Raw genomic sequence first — 17,025 nt, forward strand, 5'->3', positions numbered from 1 at the left:
AGTGTCCCCACTCCCAGCTCAGTCCATTCCCATTCCCAGGCCACTTTCTCCAATCCCAGATCGGTCCATCCCCAGTCCCAGTTTAGTCCACCCCCAGGCAGTTCCCAGTTCCTTTCTGCACCAACCCCAGTCCCAAATCATTCCCTCCTTCCCTGCCCCAGCAGTTCCCACTGTTCCCAGTTTGGATTTGGTGTCCTGAGCGTGTCCCAGCCCAGCCAAACCCAGCCAGGGCCACCAGAGCATAAAGGACCATCTGCAGCCTGACTTCAGCGGGGGTTTTTTTTGGGATTACCAGATTACACACACATTTCTTGGAAGAAAACCATAATTACTCCCACGTGGGTAATACAGAGAAATGGGAAATGTATGGAGATGCACAGATGGTTTAATAAAAATAACGCTCTGAGGTGCACAACCTTTCCTGTCATTCCTAATAAAGGATGGCTGGAATGGTCCTTGTTTTTAAACACCCCACTGATCCTCACTGGATCCCCCCCAGGAGATTTGGGGTGAGCCAAAAACATTTTCTGCAGTCAGATACAGTCAGGAGGATTCATTTTCTTTTTTGAACAAAAATACAATTTTAAGCATTGCAGGGACTTTGCATCACCACCTCCCCCTGCTAGACAGAGACCCTCCTGTAAAAAGCTCTTTATTTTGTTAAAATTCTGGAGAAGTTGCGATATTTTAAAGGGTCTGCACACAACCAAACTCTCCATCTTCTCTGGAGACCAAAGACCTGGAGATTCACTGCAATGGAGCATCATTCCCAGCTTCATTTTGGCTCTGCATCTTCACAGACAGCCTGAAAAGGTAAATCCAAATTCCCTGGGATGAGGAGGCTCCCCGTGGGGAGGATAAAAACATTAAAAAATGGGAGTTCAGGCACTTGAAATAGGCTGGGAGATGTCCCACAGCTGCTCCCCGTGCCAGAGGCACCAGGCTGTCGGGAAAGCTGATGTGGGACAGCAGAGCAGAGCATGAGCTGCTCTTGGCAATGTCCAAAAAGTGGAAATCAGCCCAGTTTTACCTGTTCAGGGTTTCCCTAAAGCCACCTCAGGTCTCACTGATAGAGGCCAGAGTGGGAAAATGGGGATATTCACCCAGATCCCCCTCAAATCCAGAGGAATTTGGGTTAGGAGGAGCTTTTTGGACAGAGCTGTCGCTGTGATGTCAGGCACGGAGGGTGCTGCTGCTCCGGGGAAGCATTCCCCGTGATTCCCCAAATCAGGGGGATTTTCCCAGGTTTTGCTTTGGTGCTTGTGGGAATGTTTGAAGGCCAGGATGGCCGGGAGGGGCAGGGCTACCCGGGCTGTGGAGGTTAGCACACCTCCTGCAAATCTAATCTCTGCTTATCACCCATCTCCAATGACTTCCTATTAACTCCCACTTTCTTCTCTTTTCTCTTCCTGCGTGCAAGTTCCATTTTTTCTGCTTCCTGAAATGAAAACAGATGCTTTAAATCCAATATTGATCCCGTTTGTTCAGCCTCCCTTCAGCCCACTCCATCAACAGCTTCAATCTCATTAATTGCTTTCCCATTACTTCCATGTGGAACAACAGCCACAGGGACCCTTTTCTCCATCTAAAAAAAAAATGGGGGAAACACCCTTTATTTTTTTCCCCCCTGGAAAAATATTTAATGAATATTTAAAACTTTTCATTCTGCTGGTGGTTTTCATCAAGAAAAAGGGAAGCAGGGCAGTCATTTCAGTCCATCTCTGCATTCCCACCAGGAACACCACAAATCCAGTCCAGGCACCCTCATCATTTTAATCATTCTCTTCTTTATTAGGAGCTGGGCGAGTCACCCCCGGTGCTGTCACACGATGAGTACCCAGAAATCTTCATCAAGAGAATTCCTAGAAATGTTTTAATCTCTTTTTTCTTAGAAAGAATTGCAGAACAGACATTTTTCAGTGGACAAACAGAGTATTTATAGCAAAAGGCCGAGGGTTGAAGGTTTCCATGGGGAAGGTCCAATCCATGGGATGGGACCCTCCTTGTAAGGCTGATGGGGGGGGGGATTCCTGCCAAAGAAAGCTCTGGAAAAGCACAATCTGAGTTTGGGATGAAAAACTGGACATGGCCATGGGTTTTAGGTATTAAAAAGGCTTTTGGAGAGGGACAGAGTTAAATTGGTCCATGAGTTGAGTGAATCCAACCAAGCTTTTGTCTTCTTTGGCAAGCAGGGACATTCAGCTGGGGCTCAGGGAAAACCCAAACCCACTCTGGCTCCAGGGATGGGGGCAGTGGGACAGGCAGCCTTTGGCACTGCTGGATTTCCCCCCTCCCTGGGGTTGGGATAAGGAAAATGCCAAATATTCACCTGCCAAGGACAGGCTGGAGTGGGAAGCTCCATGCACAGCCCCGAAACACCTCCAGCCCCCTCTGGCCATCCCACTGGGTGCCAGCCGAGGCTCAGCAGCACCCCCACATCCCGGGATTCATCCCTCCTTCCCCAGGGAAGCAGAGGACAAGGTGGCCTCTCTCCATCTCATCCCACCTTGGATTTCCAAGGTCTGCACCACCTTTCCCGTGCCCTGCCAGCCCAGATATTGTCATGAGGAGAGAGGGACGGGGCCGGCTGCTGCTCTGAGGGTGGAAAAGTGGCTGTAATCCATTGGGAGTGAGGGAATGGGACAGAGCAGGACACTGGCACCCCTTCACTGGAGCTGGCAGCTGCCAGGGGGGGCTGTGAGTCCCGTCCCCCTGCTCCAGCCCTGGAGCCCACGCTGCTGCTGGTGGATTTCTGCCCTAGACATGAATCCCTGGAGGTGCCTGGCAAAGGGAGAACGGAGTTTTCCAAGCCCCAGGCCCAACGCCTGCCCGGGAACAGCTGCTTATCTGCTCATCCATCTGCTGGCACCAGCGGTGCCACCTGCGTGGCAGGGAGGAGGGAAGGTGGGAGCTGGGGATCAGAGCCAGGAGCGATTCCTGCTCCACAGCTGCTGCCGGCCCAGCAAGCGCTGCAGCTCCTCCTGGTCCTGGAAGGGGTTCTTGCCGTATTCCCGGCGGATCCAGGCGCGGTACTGCCAGGAGAAAGCCAGGAGAGGTTGTCAGGGTGGCCTGAGAAGCTGAGAGAACCCAGAGAGAGAGCAGGGCTGCGACAGCTCTGGTGGAAAGCAGCGAGCAGAGCAATTCCTGCTGCATCCCCAGCATGCAGGAAGGTCCCAGTCCCACAGGAGCTCACACCCAGCACACCACAGATGCAGTGGATCCCCCCCATCCCAGCATTCCCCATATGCCCAGCCCGGGACAGAGCTGGCAGCACCCTCAGCTTCCCACACTGGCTGCAGCTGGGACAGCAGCTTTATTTATTTCTCCTTGCCAAGAGGCTGCTGCTGTTCCTCTTGTGCCTGAATTCCCGTAAGGAATGCTTCCCAAAGCTTTGTTTCCCCACAGGCAGCACAAGGCTGAGTCAGTCCTTGCGAGGTGGGGCAGGTTTGTTGTCAGAGCACCTCGCTCACCACCGGCTGTGGGGAACCTCTCATCCCAACTATCCCAGTTATTCCAGAGGCAGGAGCATCCTGGTGGCCAGGAGCCAGCTGGCAGAGGGTGAGGCCTGGAAGCAAGGGATGATCCAGAGAAACTGTTCCCGTTACTGCTGGGATGAGGAAACAGCCAGACAGCCCCAGATTGCAGCACGGAGGAGCGAGGGCAGGAAGGGACAGCTCTGCTGGGATTCACCATTCCGGCTGCCCGGGGCTCACAGGGAACAGCCAGGGCTCTGCCACCTCCCTGAGGAGCTGGGAACCAGCTGCTCCAACAAGGAATTACTGGGATGAGTGGTAGGAACACCCCCAGAAACACCAAACACCTCGAGGAAAGGATGGAGGGCAGCTGTGGGTGCAAAGGGTGCGGAGAGGGGCCGAGCATTGGAGCCCTGGGATGGGGTAGCACAGGGACAGGGATGAGATGGATGGGATGGGATGGGATGGGATGGGATGGGATGGGATGGGATGGATGGGATGCTCTCCAGGGGGAAAGGAAGCAGCTCTCATGAGCTGCCCCGCCTTGGCACTGCCAGGGTGAGGTGCCCTCGCTGTGGATTTGGTCTCCTGAATGGGCAGGAGCCACCCAGTTCCTAGAAAAAGTTTGGGATGCAGGACAGCAGGATTGGCAGCTCAGCACTGTTCTTCCAGCACTGGATGAGCCACAAGGGAAAAAAGTTCTAGACTGGCCCTGGTGGTATCCCCCTCTCCTGCAGCCAGGGAAAATCAGCTGGAGCAGGGGGGATTTCTGCTGGGAATGTCTGGATTTCCCAAATGCACTCCCTCCAACAGCAGGACTCACCTCGGCTGTTACACAACTGCCTTCTGCAAGCAGGGAGAGCCCAGCTCAGGGTGGTCCTGAGAGCCAGAGCATTCCCTGCTGGAACACAGCCCCTCCCTGGGAAGTGAGACCCAAAGGGTTTGGGACAGGATTTGGGGCAAGATCCATGCCAGGATCTCATGGGGGGGGAAGATCTCTTTGATGCAAACCATCCAGAGGGATGAAGCTCCATGGGAAGAGCAGCCTGGCACCCACCAAGGCTCAGCACCCACCACCCAGGCTGGGAGGAGGGAAGGAGTGGGTGGGAGATGAGGGAAGCTGCCAGGCATTTCCCCTTAAAGCCAGAGCAAGAAGTGGTTCCAGCCCATTTCCTCCAGTGCTGACCACCAACCCACTCCTCCTCCTCCTCCTCTTCCTCCTCCTCCTCCTCCTCTCTCCCAGGCCAGGAGCACCCAGCCCATCTGGGATGGCAGGAGGGGCCATGGTGTGCCATTCTGTCCCCAGAAATCCCATCTGTGCCCTCTGCCACATCCACACTGTCCCATCTGTGCCTGCTGACTTCCCTTTCTGACCTTACCCATCATCCTGCTGCTGCTCTTGGTCCCTTCCTTCCTTCTTTATCCCTCCAGCCCAGAGAAGCCCCATTTGCCAGCTTGAAACCACAGCTGCACGCTCCAGCAGTGAGGCTGGAGCATCTTCCCCATTCCTTCCTCCCATCTGAGCTCCCTGAGACGAAGGAAACTGAGGCACCACAGCTCCAGGAGGTCCCCAGAAGGTCCAACCCGTTTCTCGCAGGTTTTAACCACCAAGAATTGAGGCTTTTCCCCCTGAGCTTTCCACCCACGAGGGCCATTCCCTGCCCAGGGCTGACATCACAGGGAACAAGGGCGGGAGTTCCAAGGAAAAGGCAGCTCTTGCTAAATCCCACAGGGAAACACATCCAAACGCCTCCACCCTTGGCCGTGCCTTGGGTGTTTCAGGGAAAGGGCTACAAAGCCACTGGCAGGACTGTGAGGTGATGGAAAAGCAGTTTCGAAGGGAAAGGGAGGAAATCGTGGTGTCCATTGAGCCCAGTCTGGATTCTGGGAGCAGGAGGAATAACTGGGATGGATGGATGGATGGATGGATGGATGGATGGATGATGGATGGATGATGGATGGATGATGGATGGATGGATGATGGATGGATGATGGATGGATGGATGGATGGATGGATGGATGGATGATGGATGGATGGATGATGGATGATGGATGGATGGATGGATGGATGGATGATGGATGGATGGATGGATGGATGGATGGATGGATGGATGGATGGATGGATGGATGATGGATGGATGGACACGACAAACCCCACATCAGGCTCTGTGCGGTGGCCAGAGCGTGGGAAGGGCTGGAGGGCCCAGCCAGGGGAAGCCCCGCAGGGAATCTCCAGCACCGCGGGTGTTTTGTAATCCCTCGGAGCATTTTGCACCCTCCTGCACGGCTGTTTGTGCCAGCTGCTGCTAGCGGGGCACAGCCACACCCCTGTGGGACAGCGGCCGGGGAAGGGAACTCGGGGCTGGGGAAGGGGCTGGCCTTTGGGCCGGTGTCGTGTGCTGTCCCTGCTCCCTCCTGCCAGCAGAGGAATCCCTTCCCAGGGCTGGTCCCAGCCGGAGGGAACACAGGCTCCTGTTTGCCACCGCGGATTTGGGGCTCTGCTTCCAGCGGTGGCACAGGATTTGGGGGTGGCATGAGCTGTGGCATCCCTCGTACACATCTTGTCCAGGGCTAGCCTTTCCTTGCAGAGGTGTCTGTGTCCCATGGGAAGTCTGGGACCGCAGGGATGGGTGAAGGAGCACGGTCCAGAGTGGGAGGCTGGAGGCAGCTGGAGAGCCAGGTGGGAGCTGTGCTTTTAAAAGCCTTGCCTTTTTTTTTGCTTTTTAAGGTCTTTGCCTTCGCCTTTCAAGGCCTCTCCCTCTGCTTTCGAAGGCTTTCCAGGTCAAAAGTGCAGCTCTGATCTCTGCACTGAGTGCTCTCCCAGCTGCTGGAATCCAGCTCGGCTCTGCTCCATCCTCCCTGCCCTGCACAGGATGGGAACCCATCCAGCTCTCCCGAATCCTGCTGCTCCACCTCGTTCTGGGCAGGAAACGGGACATTGCCCCACACACACTTGCTCCTGTCACCTGTCCCTGAGAGCAGAGGGAGCCCTGGCAGACCCAAGCGTGCCCAGACATCCCAAAACTCCTCAGGAGAGCCTTCCTCCCTCTCCACCCCTCCTCTCCGAGCTGCATTCCCGGGAACTGGCCCAGCTCCTTCCTGAGCTTCCCAAGGGACAAACTGCTCTCCCATCCCTCCCACTGTGTCCTAAGTCGAGAAAACAAGTTTAGCGTTTTCAAGTTTAGGGTTTTCAAGTTTAGGGTTTTCAAGTTTAGGGTTTTCAAGTTCAGGGTTTTCAAGTTTAGGGTTTTCAAGTTCAGGGTTTTCAAGAGCTTTTTAAAGTGTGCTCACATAACATCGAGGCGCTTCCTCTTTTTTAATTTTCTTTTTGTTTTTTTGCACGCAAACCCCCAAATCCCTAGGTAATAAATGCCATTCCCAAAACCCAGCTGGGGCAGAGAGCTGCACTCAAAGGAGTTTCTCCTGCTTGAAAACCCTTCCAAAATTATCCGAGGGCACCTTACCTCCTGGAGCAGCGTCCTCTCGTATTCCTGCAGCTGCTGCTGGAAGCCGGGGTTGGGGCTGACGTAGGAGCGCACGGCCTTGGTGGCAGCCAGGCAGCTCTCCCAGCCCAGCTCTGTCACTGTCATCAGGTAGGCCACCAGGATGGTGGAGCTGCGGGACACCCCGGCCAGGCTGGGATGGCAGGAGGAGCCGCGTCAGGGAGAGCATCCCGCAGGAATCAGCCCTGGGATGCAGATTCCCTGGCTGGGCTGCGAGCAGGATGGGTTGGGATGGGGTAAGGAGCTCTCTCGCCGCTGCTGTCACACTCCCTGTCACCTCCTCAAGCCTGTCCCACATCTTGGATGCTCAGGTGGTCAGTGCAAGGACCACCCATCCCTGGGAAATCACCTGTTCCTTGAAACTGATGAAATCTTCCCCAAAATGATTGTTTCTCTGTCTCTTCCCCTTCCTTCATCCCACCCCGTCTCAAAAGCAAAGCTTGCTCTTAAATGAGCACCTGGATATTGGAAATGTGGGGTTTCCAGGTGAGTTTTGATTCAGTTTTTGCAGAGGAAGGTTGGCATCAATTCCTTGATATTTAAACCAGGGTTGCTCATCCCAGCCCAAGGCAAAGAGGGGAAGGACAGGAAATCTCCAAAAGGTGAGAATTGTTATTTAGCTTCCCAAAAAAAACCAATGGATCCAAAAGTGAAAACCTTCCTTGCTGTTCTGTGCCTCCTCCTCTCCTTCCTCCCCCTCCCCAGTGGTGCTCAACACCAAGGACACTTTTTGGGAGCCCATCCCCAGCTCCCAGAGGACGGGTGGGGCGTGAGGGGGTCACAGCAGCTCTCACCAGTGCACCAGGCAGCCTCCCCCTGCGAGCCGGCACTCGTGGATGAACTGGATGCACTCCTTAAAATGCTGCAGCCTGCAGGGAGAGAGGCAGGTGAGGAGGGAAGGGCTGGCCACCCCTGCACCAGGACACCCTGCAAACAGCAGCACCGGCGCTCCCAAGGCTTTCCCACCACCCTGGGGCCACCAGCCTGGGGTGGGGGCAGAGATCCTTCCTGTGCCAGGGGAAGGAAATTACCTGGGAGACATCCCAGAGGTTTTCCTGCTTCCTGAGGGATGGAGGGATGAGGGTGATGCCATCAGAGAAAGCAGCTCAGCCCCGGGGGCACAGCCTGCAGGGAAGGGTGTCACCCTGTGCCCAGGGGACACAAACTCTCCCAGTTATCCTGCCTCACCCCTCCTTCCAAACAGTGCCAAAAACACCTGCCTCCCTCCAGGGAGATGGAGAGGAGCCAGCAGGGAGGGAGAGGGAAGAGGAGACATCCTGCCCCTACCCACGGGAAGGCACAGAGAGGCGTGCACAGCACAGGCACATCCATGGATTGCTGCCTGCATTCCCAGAAGCACAGCCAGGAGCTGCTGGCAAAGCAGAGGGAGCACATTCCCCCAAACCAGAGCATTTCACAGCAAAACGGGGCAGGTGGGAACCTTCCTGCAGGAGACCTGGAAAACAGGATAACTGATTCCATGTGTGGACAGAGCTGGGTGCTCGTGGCAGGCTCTGGTGAGACAAATCCCTGCAGCTCATCCCTGGATGGGATTCCAGAAGCTGTTGTAACGCTGAGATCCCACGCTGAGCCAGATCTTCCTCTCTTTCCAATAAAACCTGACCATCCCTACCCTCCCCCTCAGCCACACCGAGCCCTGGGGAAGTTTTGAGGCAGAAAATTTGCTTCTGGTCACTTTTGCTGCTGGTGGCCTCCCAGCCCTGGGTTTTCCAGGAGGAGAAGAGGGCTCCTTTGGCAGCATCTCTGCTCCGGCGCCGGACTTCCTCTGCTCCGCGTGACGGGGTGGGTGTGAGCCCACGCAGCCTTCCTGATTTCTCAGAAGCCAAGGCATGACCTCCCGCAGTTATTCCCATTCTGTTCCTTGCCAAGAGCTGGTTTCCCTCTGGGAACTCTCCAGAACCTCCTCCATCCCTGCCAGCCCATGGAAGAGGCTGCTCTTCACCCTGCCCTGGGAGCGCTGGGCTCGGCACCTTCTAAGGAGCCAAAAAAAGATGAATTTATTCAGGAATAGCAGGGGGTTCTGCTTCCCAGGAAAATGAGAGATGAGGGAGTCTCTGACATCGTGATCAGGCTGAAAGTACTGAGCCTCTCATCCCTGGAAGGAGATGTCAGCCCGAGGATCCTCCAGCAAACGAAGCATCACCGTTTGGGAGGATTTTCCCTGCCCAAAGCTCGTCCCAGGAGAATTCCCTGCTTGTCCTGCTGATCTTCACAGAGCACACAACATCCCCCAGGGCCTGCAGGTGCTGCCCACGCAGCTCCAAACCCTCCAGGTCCCCGTGCTCCCCTTCAGCCCCTCGGCAGGACCAGCAGGAATGTTCTTCGCTTGCAAGGACGCGACGCTCGTGCCTCCAGCCTGCATCCCTGTCCCAACCCATCCCAAAGGAATCTGGCTCCCCCATCCATCCTCACCCACTCCAAGGGTGGCTTTTTTTCCAGGGGGAAAGCTCTGCCTGTGCTTTTCCAGCCTCAAAGCGTGGGATCAGGGAGTGGAATTGCAGTGCTGAGAGCTGCCGAGCTCCCGAATCACAAGCAGGACACAAAGTTCACCAGGATTGTGAAATCCAAGGCATAAACTGACAAGCAGAAAATAGTTTCTTGAATAACTCTTCCTTCCTGCAGGCAGCCTTATCTTAATTTTTTTTTTTCCCTTGTTATTTTTTTTTTCCCCTTTCGTAGACATGCCAAAAACGCAAAGAAATGAGCGAAGGGAAAAAAAAACCAAAAAACAAAAATCCCAGTTCTTGCTGAGGCAGGGTTTTCTTGTAAAGCTTCTCTTTCCGCTCAGCGGGAGCATGAGCAAGCAGAATTCCACCCCCGGGCACGGCTGCTCCCAAGGATGCTGGAAAAAACAGCACCTCCACAGGCAGAGCCTTGGAAATTAGGTTTGGATGCTTTTTAGGGTTTGGTTGGAGAGAAGAATCCCGTGGATTTGCCAATTTGCTGGTGCAAATGGATGATTTATGGGTGCCCGTCACCCGAAGCAGAAGCATCCCACAAAATCCTGGGAATTCCTCCCAGCTCCTCTCAGCAGCTCTTCATCTCCAAAACAGCATTCCAAGACTTATGAGCATCTGTGCTTTATATAGTGAAAAAAAAAAATTGTATTTTCATAGATTTCTCTTTAAAAAAATGCCTGGAAGACTGACACAAATCATCTTCGTAACACTCCGATTTTCAATCCTTCCCAGTGGAATAATTCTGAAACTCGTCAAAAAATTACATTTCCTGACTGCAAATACACATTAAAAATAGATTTTAAGCCCTAAAATGTTATTTACCACAGAAAAATGAACCCCAGCTTCTGGGAAACTCAGGGATTATGTGAAATTTCACAGCATGAATGGACTAAACCTTCATCCTGCAGAACCTGAGCTTTTATTGACCAACAGCTGCCAACAGGAAAAAGGATGGGAAATCACTTACAGGTTTTGAGTGGATGAATCTGAGGCCGAGATACACAGATAGGTCATGTCCTGCAATACAAAATAAAATAGTCATGAAATACCTCCAAGAACTGCAAGATCTTCCATTTCTCTTTTTTTTTTTCCTTTCTCAGTTGACCTTGAGGGGAGAAGAAAGCTGAAAACCAATTTGGGCTTTGCTCCACTGCAAGGGATGGATGCATCCATCCCATCCCAAGCGATTTCCTCTCAATCCCAGAGGACAGGCCAGGCTGTGGGGACAACTGAAATATTCAGGAGTCCCCAAAACAGAGCCAGGGAGCCCCAAACTCCACCAGGAAGACGTGCACTGACAAAGCCACTCTCATCAATGAGTTATTTCCTCCCTGTCCTTTTAATACCCCATAAATCATCTGCTGCCTGCTGGCCTAGGTCAGATTACTTTCCTCTCCTTAAAACATCGCTTCCTCGATCCTCCCTGTTTGGAGCTAAATTTAGATCCTTTTTATCTGGGGGTTGGGTTTTGTTTTTTAATCCTTTCTTAGCAAAACAAGGGGGAAATCCTGCAGCCAGAGTGCCAGGGATTGCCCCATCTCCATCAGGTCGCTCCTGGCTCAGGCAGCCCAACCCCCTGGTCCAGAAGGCTGGGAAAAGTGGATTATTGAAGGAAGGAATGGGCAGAGCCTGATGGGCACAGGATAATTCTGTGCTGGAATGACCCAGCTTGGAAGGATGAGCACGGACAGGCTTTCCATGCATCTCCTCATCCACAGCTCCATGCCTGGTGCCACCCCAACATCTCCCCACACTGGGAAGAGCCACCAGGCCAAAATCCATCATGGAGAGGCCAAAACGACCTCAACCCAGCACAAACCCCAACCCACAGCTCCCAGCCCCACACGAACACAGCGCTCCCCCCGGGGCCAGTGTCTTCATCCTGGGAACAGTGTCCCCATCCCAGGGCCAGTGTCCCCATCCCAGGGCCAGTGTCCCCATCCCGGGAACAGTGTCCCCATCCTGGGGTCCATGTCCCCATCCCAGGGCCAGTGTCCCCATCCCGGGGCCCATGTCCCCATCCCGGGGTCCATGTCCCCATCCCAGGGCCAGTGTCCCCATCCCGGGAACAGTGTCCCCATCCCAGGGCCAGTGTCCCCATCCCAGGGCCAGTGTCCCCATCCCGGGGCCCGTGTCCCCATCCCAGGGCCAGTGTCCCCATCCCAGGGCCAGTGTCCCCATCCCAGGGCCAGTGTCCCCATCCCGGGGCCCGTGTCCCCATCCCGGGGCCCATGTCCCCATCCCAGGGCTGCTGGGGTTTGCGGTCAGCGCCTCGGGGCCGTGATTGACACATTGCTCAACCCCCCCTGTGCCTTTCCGCTTCCTCTTCATGCGGCTTTGCTCCGTGTTGTAAGTGCTCTGTGCGCTTTGCTCCCCATTGTAAGCGCTCCATGCATTTTGCTCCCCGTTGTAAACGCTCCATGAGCTTTGCTCCGTGTTGTAAGCGCTCCGTGCATTTTGCTCCATGTTGTAAGCACTCCATGTCTTTTTGCCCCACATTGTAAATGTTCTGTGCGCTTTTCTCCCCATTGTAAGTGCTCCTGTGCTTTGCTCCCTGTTGTAAGCGCTCCGTGCGCTTTGCTCCCTGTTGTAAGCGCTCCGTGCGCTTTGCTCCCTGTTGTAAGCACTCCACATGCTTTGCTCCCTGTTGTAAGCGCTCCATGCGCTTTGCTCCCCGTCTGGCTGAGCCCGACCCTGCTCCCAAGCCGTTCATCGTTCCCTGTGCCTCAGTCCTGCTCCCGTTACTCAGCGCCTCCGCAGGGGAAAGGCTCCAGCTGGGCTTTTCTTGGGGCTCCCTCCCCGTGGTGGCCCCAAAAAGGATGAGGGGTCCTGGGGTTCCCGTTCCCTTTCTGCAGCACCCCAGCATTGGGGTGGAGCACCCCCAGCATGAGAAGGATGTGGAGCTGCTGGAGAGTCCAGAAGAGCCAGGGAAATGCTCCAAAAGCTGGAGCCAGGCTGGGAGAGCTGGAGGTGTTCACTTGGGGAAGAGAAGGGTCCAGGGAGAGCTCAGAGCCCCTTCCAGGACCTAAAGGGGCTCCAGGAGAGCTGGAGAGGGACTGGGGACAAGGGATGGAGGGACAGGACACAGGGAATGGCTCCCACTGCCAGAGAGTGGATTTAGATGGGATATTGGGAAGGAATTGTTCCCTGTGAGGGTGGGCAGGCCCTGGCACAGGGTGCCCAGAGCAGCTCTGGTTGTCCCTGGATCCCTGGAAATGCCCAAGGCCAGGCTGGACGGGGCTTGGAGCAGCCTGGGATGGTGGAAGGTGTCCCTGCTCCCATCAGGCATCCACATCCCGGGAGCCGAACCTGCAGCAGCTCCTGGCACACTGAACCATCCGGGCAGGATTTGTGCCCGAGCCACCCTGTCCGACAGCTCTGGCATCATCCAGGGGCGGCTCCCTCCTGCCTCAGTTTCCCCCCCGAGGATTCCGCAGCGCTGCGGGGCTCGGCGAGGCCGGAGAAGCGGGGACACCGAGCAGGCAGAGCCAGCTCCGGGAGCGGGTCCCGCTGTGTCCCCTCCCCGCCGGGGCTCCATTCGCGGGGCGCCGCCGCCCTCTCGTGGGGACCCCCCGGCAGCACCGGGCACCCGCCGGGCCCGGGCCCGGCCCCGCAGCGCTGCGGGTCCCGCCTGCCCCCCAAAAACCACCGAGCGATGCCCTGAACACCCCGCTGCCCCCTCCCCAAATATGCACGGCTGAGCCCCTTTGGGCAGCACCGCCTGGTGCCATCGGTGCAGGTCGGTGTCAATCGGTGTCAGTCGGTGCAGGTCGGTGTCAGTCGGTGTCGGTCGGTGTCAGTCGGTGTCAGTCAGTGCAGGTCGGTGTCAGTCGGTGTCAGTCGGTGTCAGTCGGTGCAGGTCGGTGTCAGTCGGTGTCAGTCGGTGTCAGTCGGTGCAGGTCGGTGTCAGTCGGTGCAGGTCGGTGTCAGTCGGTGTCAGTCGGTGTCAGTCGGTGTCAGTCGGTGCAGGTCGGTGTCAGTCGGTGTCAGTCGGTGCAGGTCGGTGTCACTCGGTGCAGGTCGGTGTCAGTCGGTGCAGGTCGGTGTCAGTCGGTGTCAGTCGGTGTCAGTCGGTGCAGGTCGGTGTCAGTCGGTGCAGGTCGGTGTCAGTCGGTGCAGGTCGGTGTCAGTCGGTGTCAGTCGGTGTCAGTCGGTGCAGGTCGGTGTCAGTCGGTGCAGGTCGGTGTCAGTCGGTGTCAGTCGGTGCAGGTCGGTGCAGGTCGGTGCAGGTCGGTGCAGGTCGGTGTCAGTCGGTGCAGGTCGGTGTCAGTCGGTGTCAGTCGGTGTCAGTCGGTGCAGGTCGGTGTCAGTCGGTGCAGGTCGGTGTCAGTCGGTGTCAGTCGGTGTCAGTCGGTGCAGGTCGGTGTCAGTCGGTGCAGGTCGGTGTCAATCGGTGCAGGTCGGTGTCAGTCGGTGTCAGTCGGTGTCAGTCGGTGCAGGTCAGTGTAAATCGGTGCAGGTCGGTGTCAGTCGGTGCAGGTCGGTGTCAGTCGGTGTCAGTCGGTGTCAGTCGGTGTCAGTCGGTGCAGGTCGGTGTCAGTCGGTGTCAGTCGGTGCAGGTCGGTGTCAATCGGTGCAGGTTGGTGCAGGTCGGTGTCAGTCGGTGTCAGTCGGTGTCAGTCGGTGTCAGTCGGTGCAGGCCGGTGTCAGTCGGTGTCAGTCGGTGTCAGTCGGTGCAAGGTGTTGTACATCCAGCATTGCTGCTCCCCAGGCCAGGAGAAGCTCCTGGGTGTCCCTTCCTGTCCCTGCTGCCCTGGGTGGTCCCCAGGCCCCCCAGCCAGGCACGCACCTCCAGCACGGGCTTGGCGTGGTTGTGGACGGACAGGATGTGGGTCACTCCCTTCCTCAGCAGGTTCTCGTGGTCCTCAGAGTCTGGAAACGGGAGCCACGTGGGAATTACCTGCGCTGCTGGCCACCCACACCCATCACCCCCACCCCCAAACCCCATTCCAGCCCTTCCCGCTGCCCCTCATCCCACACGGTGCAGGGAAGGGGATTGGACACCTCCTTCCTTCCAAGCAAAATCCCCCTTGGATGTGCTGGGTACTCAGCAGGTTCCCAAATCAGAAATTACCCTGGTAACTCAGAAAAGGCTGCTGTGTCCTTGCTGTTGAGGAGGTTTCCAAACATGCCATGAATTTCCTGGTGTTCCAGCATGGCTGGAGACCACAGCTCCCACATCCCTTTCCTGGGCTAGACTGGGATCACTGGCAATTGGGGTGGGGATTTGGGGCAGCTCTGGAGCTCTGGAAGAAGCTGAAATTTCCAGTTGGGAGCACAAGGAGCTGCCAAGGAGAGGAATCCTCCAGCCCTGCCAGCTGCCCAAGGATCCCCCAGCACCACGGACGGGCAGGGAAGGACACTTACCTCGAATATTCCCGAGGTAGAGGCCGGTGACAATCTGGGAGGTGACAAAAAGGAGAACTCAGATGGCACCGGGAGCAAGGTACATCTGATGTGGTGGGAATGAGCTCCAGGTCTGGTTCCAACAGGACCAGGACACTTGGCACCAAACTCCCCAAGCCATGCCAAACAGAGCACCCAAATCCATGGATCATCTTCATAAAGAGCCAGGAAAGGCTGAGCCCAAACCCCCCAGGAAAGCAGAGCTCGGAAAAACTCAGCACAGAAATGGGAGGAGTTTGGATGCAATCCTCTGGAGTTTCAAAGGTTGCATCTGCCAGCTGGGGATGGATGGACACTATTTATAGCAGGATTTATACTTATTGCCATTTAGAGAAGTCAAGGCTGAAAATTCAGTCTCCAACTCGCTGCTGCAGGGTTATGAAGGAGAAAAGGGACAGCTCAGGGTGTTTAAGGGCTGTAAAAACCTGCCAAAGCATTTCCAGAGGCACAGAAAGACAGAGCTGATCATCAGCTGGACTTGCTGGTGCCCATCTGGCAGAAAAGCCCTGGTTTGAGGAGTTTTGGGTTTTCAACAGCACTGGGTCACATCCTGCTGAACCCCAGCCCATTCCTGAGAGCAAACACCTGCATTCAGCACGAGCTGTGAGCGGGAATGCAGAGCCCTGCATCTTATGGAGTCCAGAATTTGATCCTACAGAGGTGTCTGCACCATTCCAGCCCTTGGCAACAACAGCCTGGGCTCCCCAAAAGGGTTTGGTGGCACTGGGGGCTGTAAAAGCCACTTTGTCAGGCTGAGTTCACAGGGGGTGAATCCTCGGTGTTAAACCACGTCAGAGCCATGCAGAAGAAGTCTGCCCGATCTGATCTCTCTGTTGTTGTCCCAGAGTCTAATTTTAAACTGGAGGACTCGCATTCCAAGTGGTTATTTAAGGACACCAACAGAAATTGATCTCCTCCTCCAGTCCTGGAGGAAAAGGCAGCGCTGAAACCACACTTCCCCCACTGCTGGGGCACACCTCGAGGGTGGAAAGGGAGGAATTTCCCTTCAGGGACCCCTGTTATCCCTGAGGATGAAAATGCTAAGGTTTTACCACCCCAGGGAGGAGCATTTAATGCCAGCTGACATTTTTCTGACACCTGCAAACAACGAGCTCTTCACCTCAGATATAAACCTTGGATTTAAAGCCCTGTTTGTTTTCTTAATTCTCTTGGAGTGCTTGGGATTCCAAAGGGGTGTGGGAAAGGGGGAGGTGCAGATAGCTGTATTTAGGGAGCTGGGAAGTGCATCCATGGGCTGCAGAAGAGGAGAATGTGCTGGCCACCATCCCACTGTCCCCCTGTACCTTGCTCATTCCACTCCCCATGGATTTTCTCTCCCCAGGATCAGGATTCAGGCGGTTTCTCCAAGGCTACCTGCAAATAAACACCCGAAATTCCCAGGGAGGACGGTGAGATCTGAGCCCCTCCAAGAGCAGGAGGAAGGGAAAGGCGTCAGGAGGGGAGCAAGCAGAGCCCTGGTAAACTCAGCTCACCTGCAGGCAGCTCCAGCCGGTCCCACTGCTGCTCTGGAGGGAAAGGGAGCAGAGAGTGGCTGGTGCCGGGAAGGGGAGGATGAAATAAAGATCTGGGATCATGGCAAGGCTCAGGTTTCTCTCCTGGCCTCCCTGGGGTTCCACAGCCTTTGGGGAAGGACAGTCCCAGGAAGAACAACTCCCTTATCCCAGCAGCACTCACACTCCAGCATCTGCTTCAAATTTTCCAGGCCCAAACCTCTGGCAGCTCTGTGTCCCTCACCCAGGTCGGTACCACCAGGCTGCCAGAGGCAGGAGCTGTACAAAACACAGGGAAAAGCAGAATTCCAGCCATCACCAGCCTGGGACTGTCACCCTCATCCTTCTCAGCACCCCAGAGATAAATCTATCACTGATTTTCAGGGGTTTTTCAGGTGTAGGAAGGGGAGCTTGTTGCTTAATTCCCACCTGATTACCTGACCTTAAAAACCTTCCCAAATTTCTGAGTGGAAGGGAGAGGGAGCCAACAAGTACCTGAGACCCCACCACAGCTCCTAAACCACAACATCAAGTTTCCTGATGGTTTCCTGTCCCATCAGGAAAAGAGCAAACTCAAGTCCAGGCTTGGTTTAGTTTTTTCAGAGGGGCAGGGATCAGAGGGACCAAATATCTTGGGAATAAAAATCATGGA

General features: G+C 55.5%; 1 protein-coding gene across 2 annotated transcripts; it reads right to left on the bottom strand.

The window, feature by feature from the left end:
- Nucleotides 1-1,770: 1,770 nt before the first annotated feature.
- LOC111934425 (dual specificity protein phosphatase 22-A-like) lies at nt 1,771-16,736 on the bottom strand. 2 transcript variants are annotated; one of them, XM_086847475.1, is made up of 8 exons: nt 16,356-16,736; nt 16,167-16,236; nt 14,824-14,857; nt 14,246-14,328; nt 10,424-10,473; nt 7,771-7,845; nt 6,938-7,109; nt 1,771-3,032 (listed from the first exon to the last, which is right to left on the bottom strand). In XM_086847475.1, the coding sequence occupies exons 2-8, from the start codon at nt 16,185-16,187 to the stop codon at nt 2,919-2,921; spliced, it is 549 nt and encodes a 182-aa protein (XP_086703601.1). In that variant the 5' UTR covers nt 16,188-16,236; nt 16,356-16,736; the 3' UTR covers nt 1,771-2,918. The 2 variants fall into 2 exon arrangements, with proteins under 2 accessions (XP_086703601.1, XP_086703602.1); XM_086847476.1 differs by lacking the exon at nt 1,771-3,032 and adding an exon at nt 3,380-3,565.
- Nucleotides 16,737-17,025: the final 289 nt, after the last annotated feature.

Source organism: Cyanistes caeruleus, chromosome 12, assembly GCF_971803275.1.
Source record: "Cyanistes caeruleus chromosome 12, bCyaCae1.hap1.1, whole genome shotgun sequence".
NCBI classification, from domain to species: Eukaryota; Metazoa; Chordata; class Aves; order Passeriformes; family Paridae; genus Cyanistes; species Cyanistes caeruleus.

Bases quoted from the DNA above. Each gene is read 5' to 3' on its own strand.
- LOC111934425 (XM_086847475.1), bottom strand. From the start codon at position 16,187: ATGGGGAGTGGAATGAGCAAG. The intron at 14,858-16,166 runs GTACAGGGGGAC...GTCACCTCCCAG, and splicing joins TGGGGAGTGGAATGAGCAAG to ATTGTCACCGGCCTCTACCT. The intron at 14,329-14,823 runs GTAAGTGTCCTT...TCCCGTTTCCAG, and splicing joins CTACCTCGGGAATATTCGAG to ACTCTGAGGACCACGAGAAC.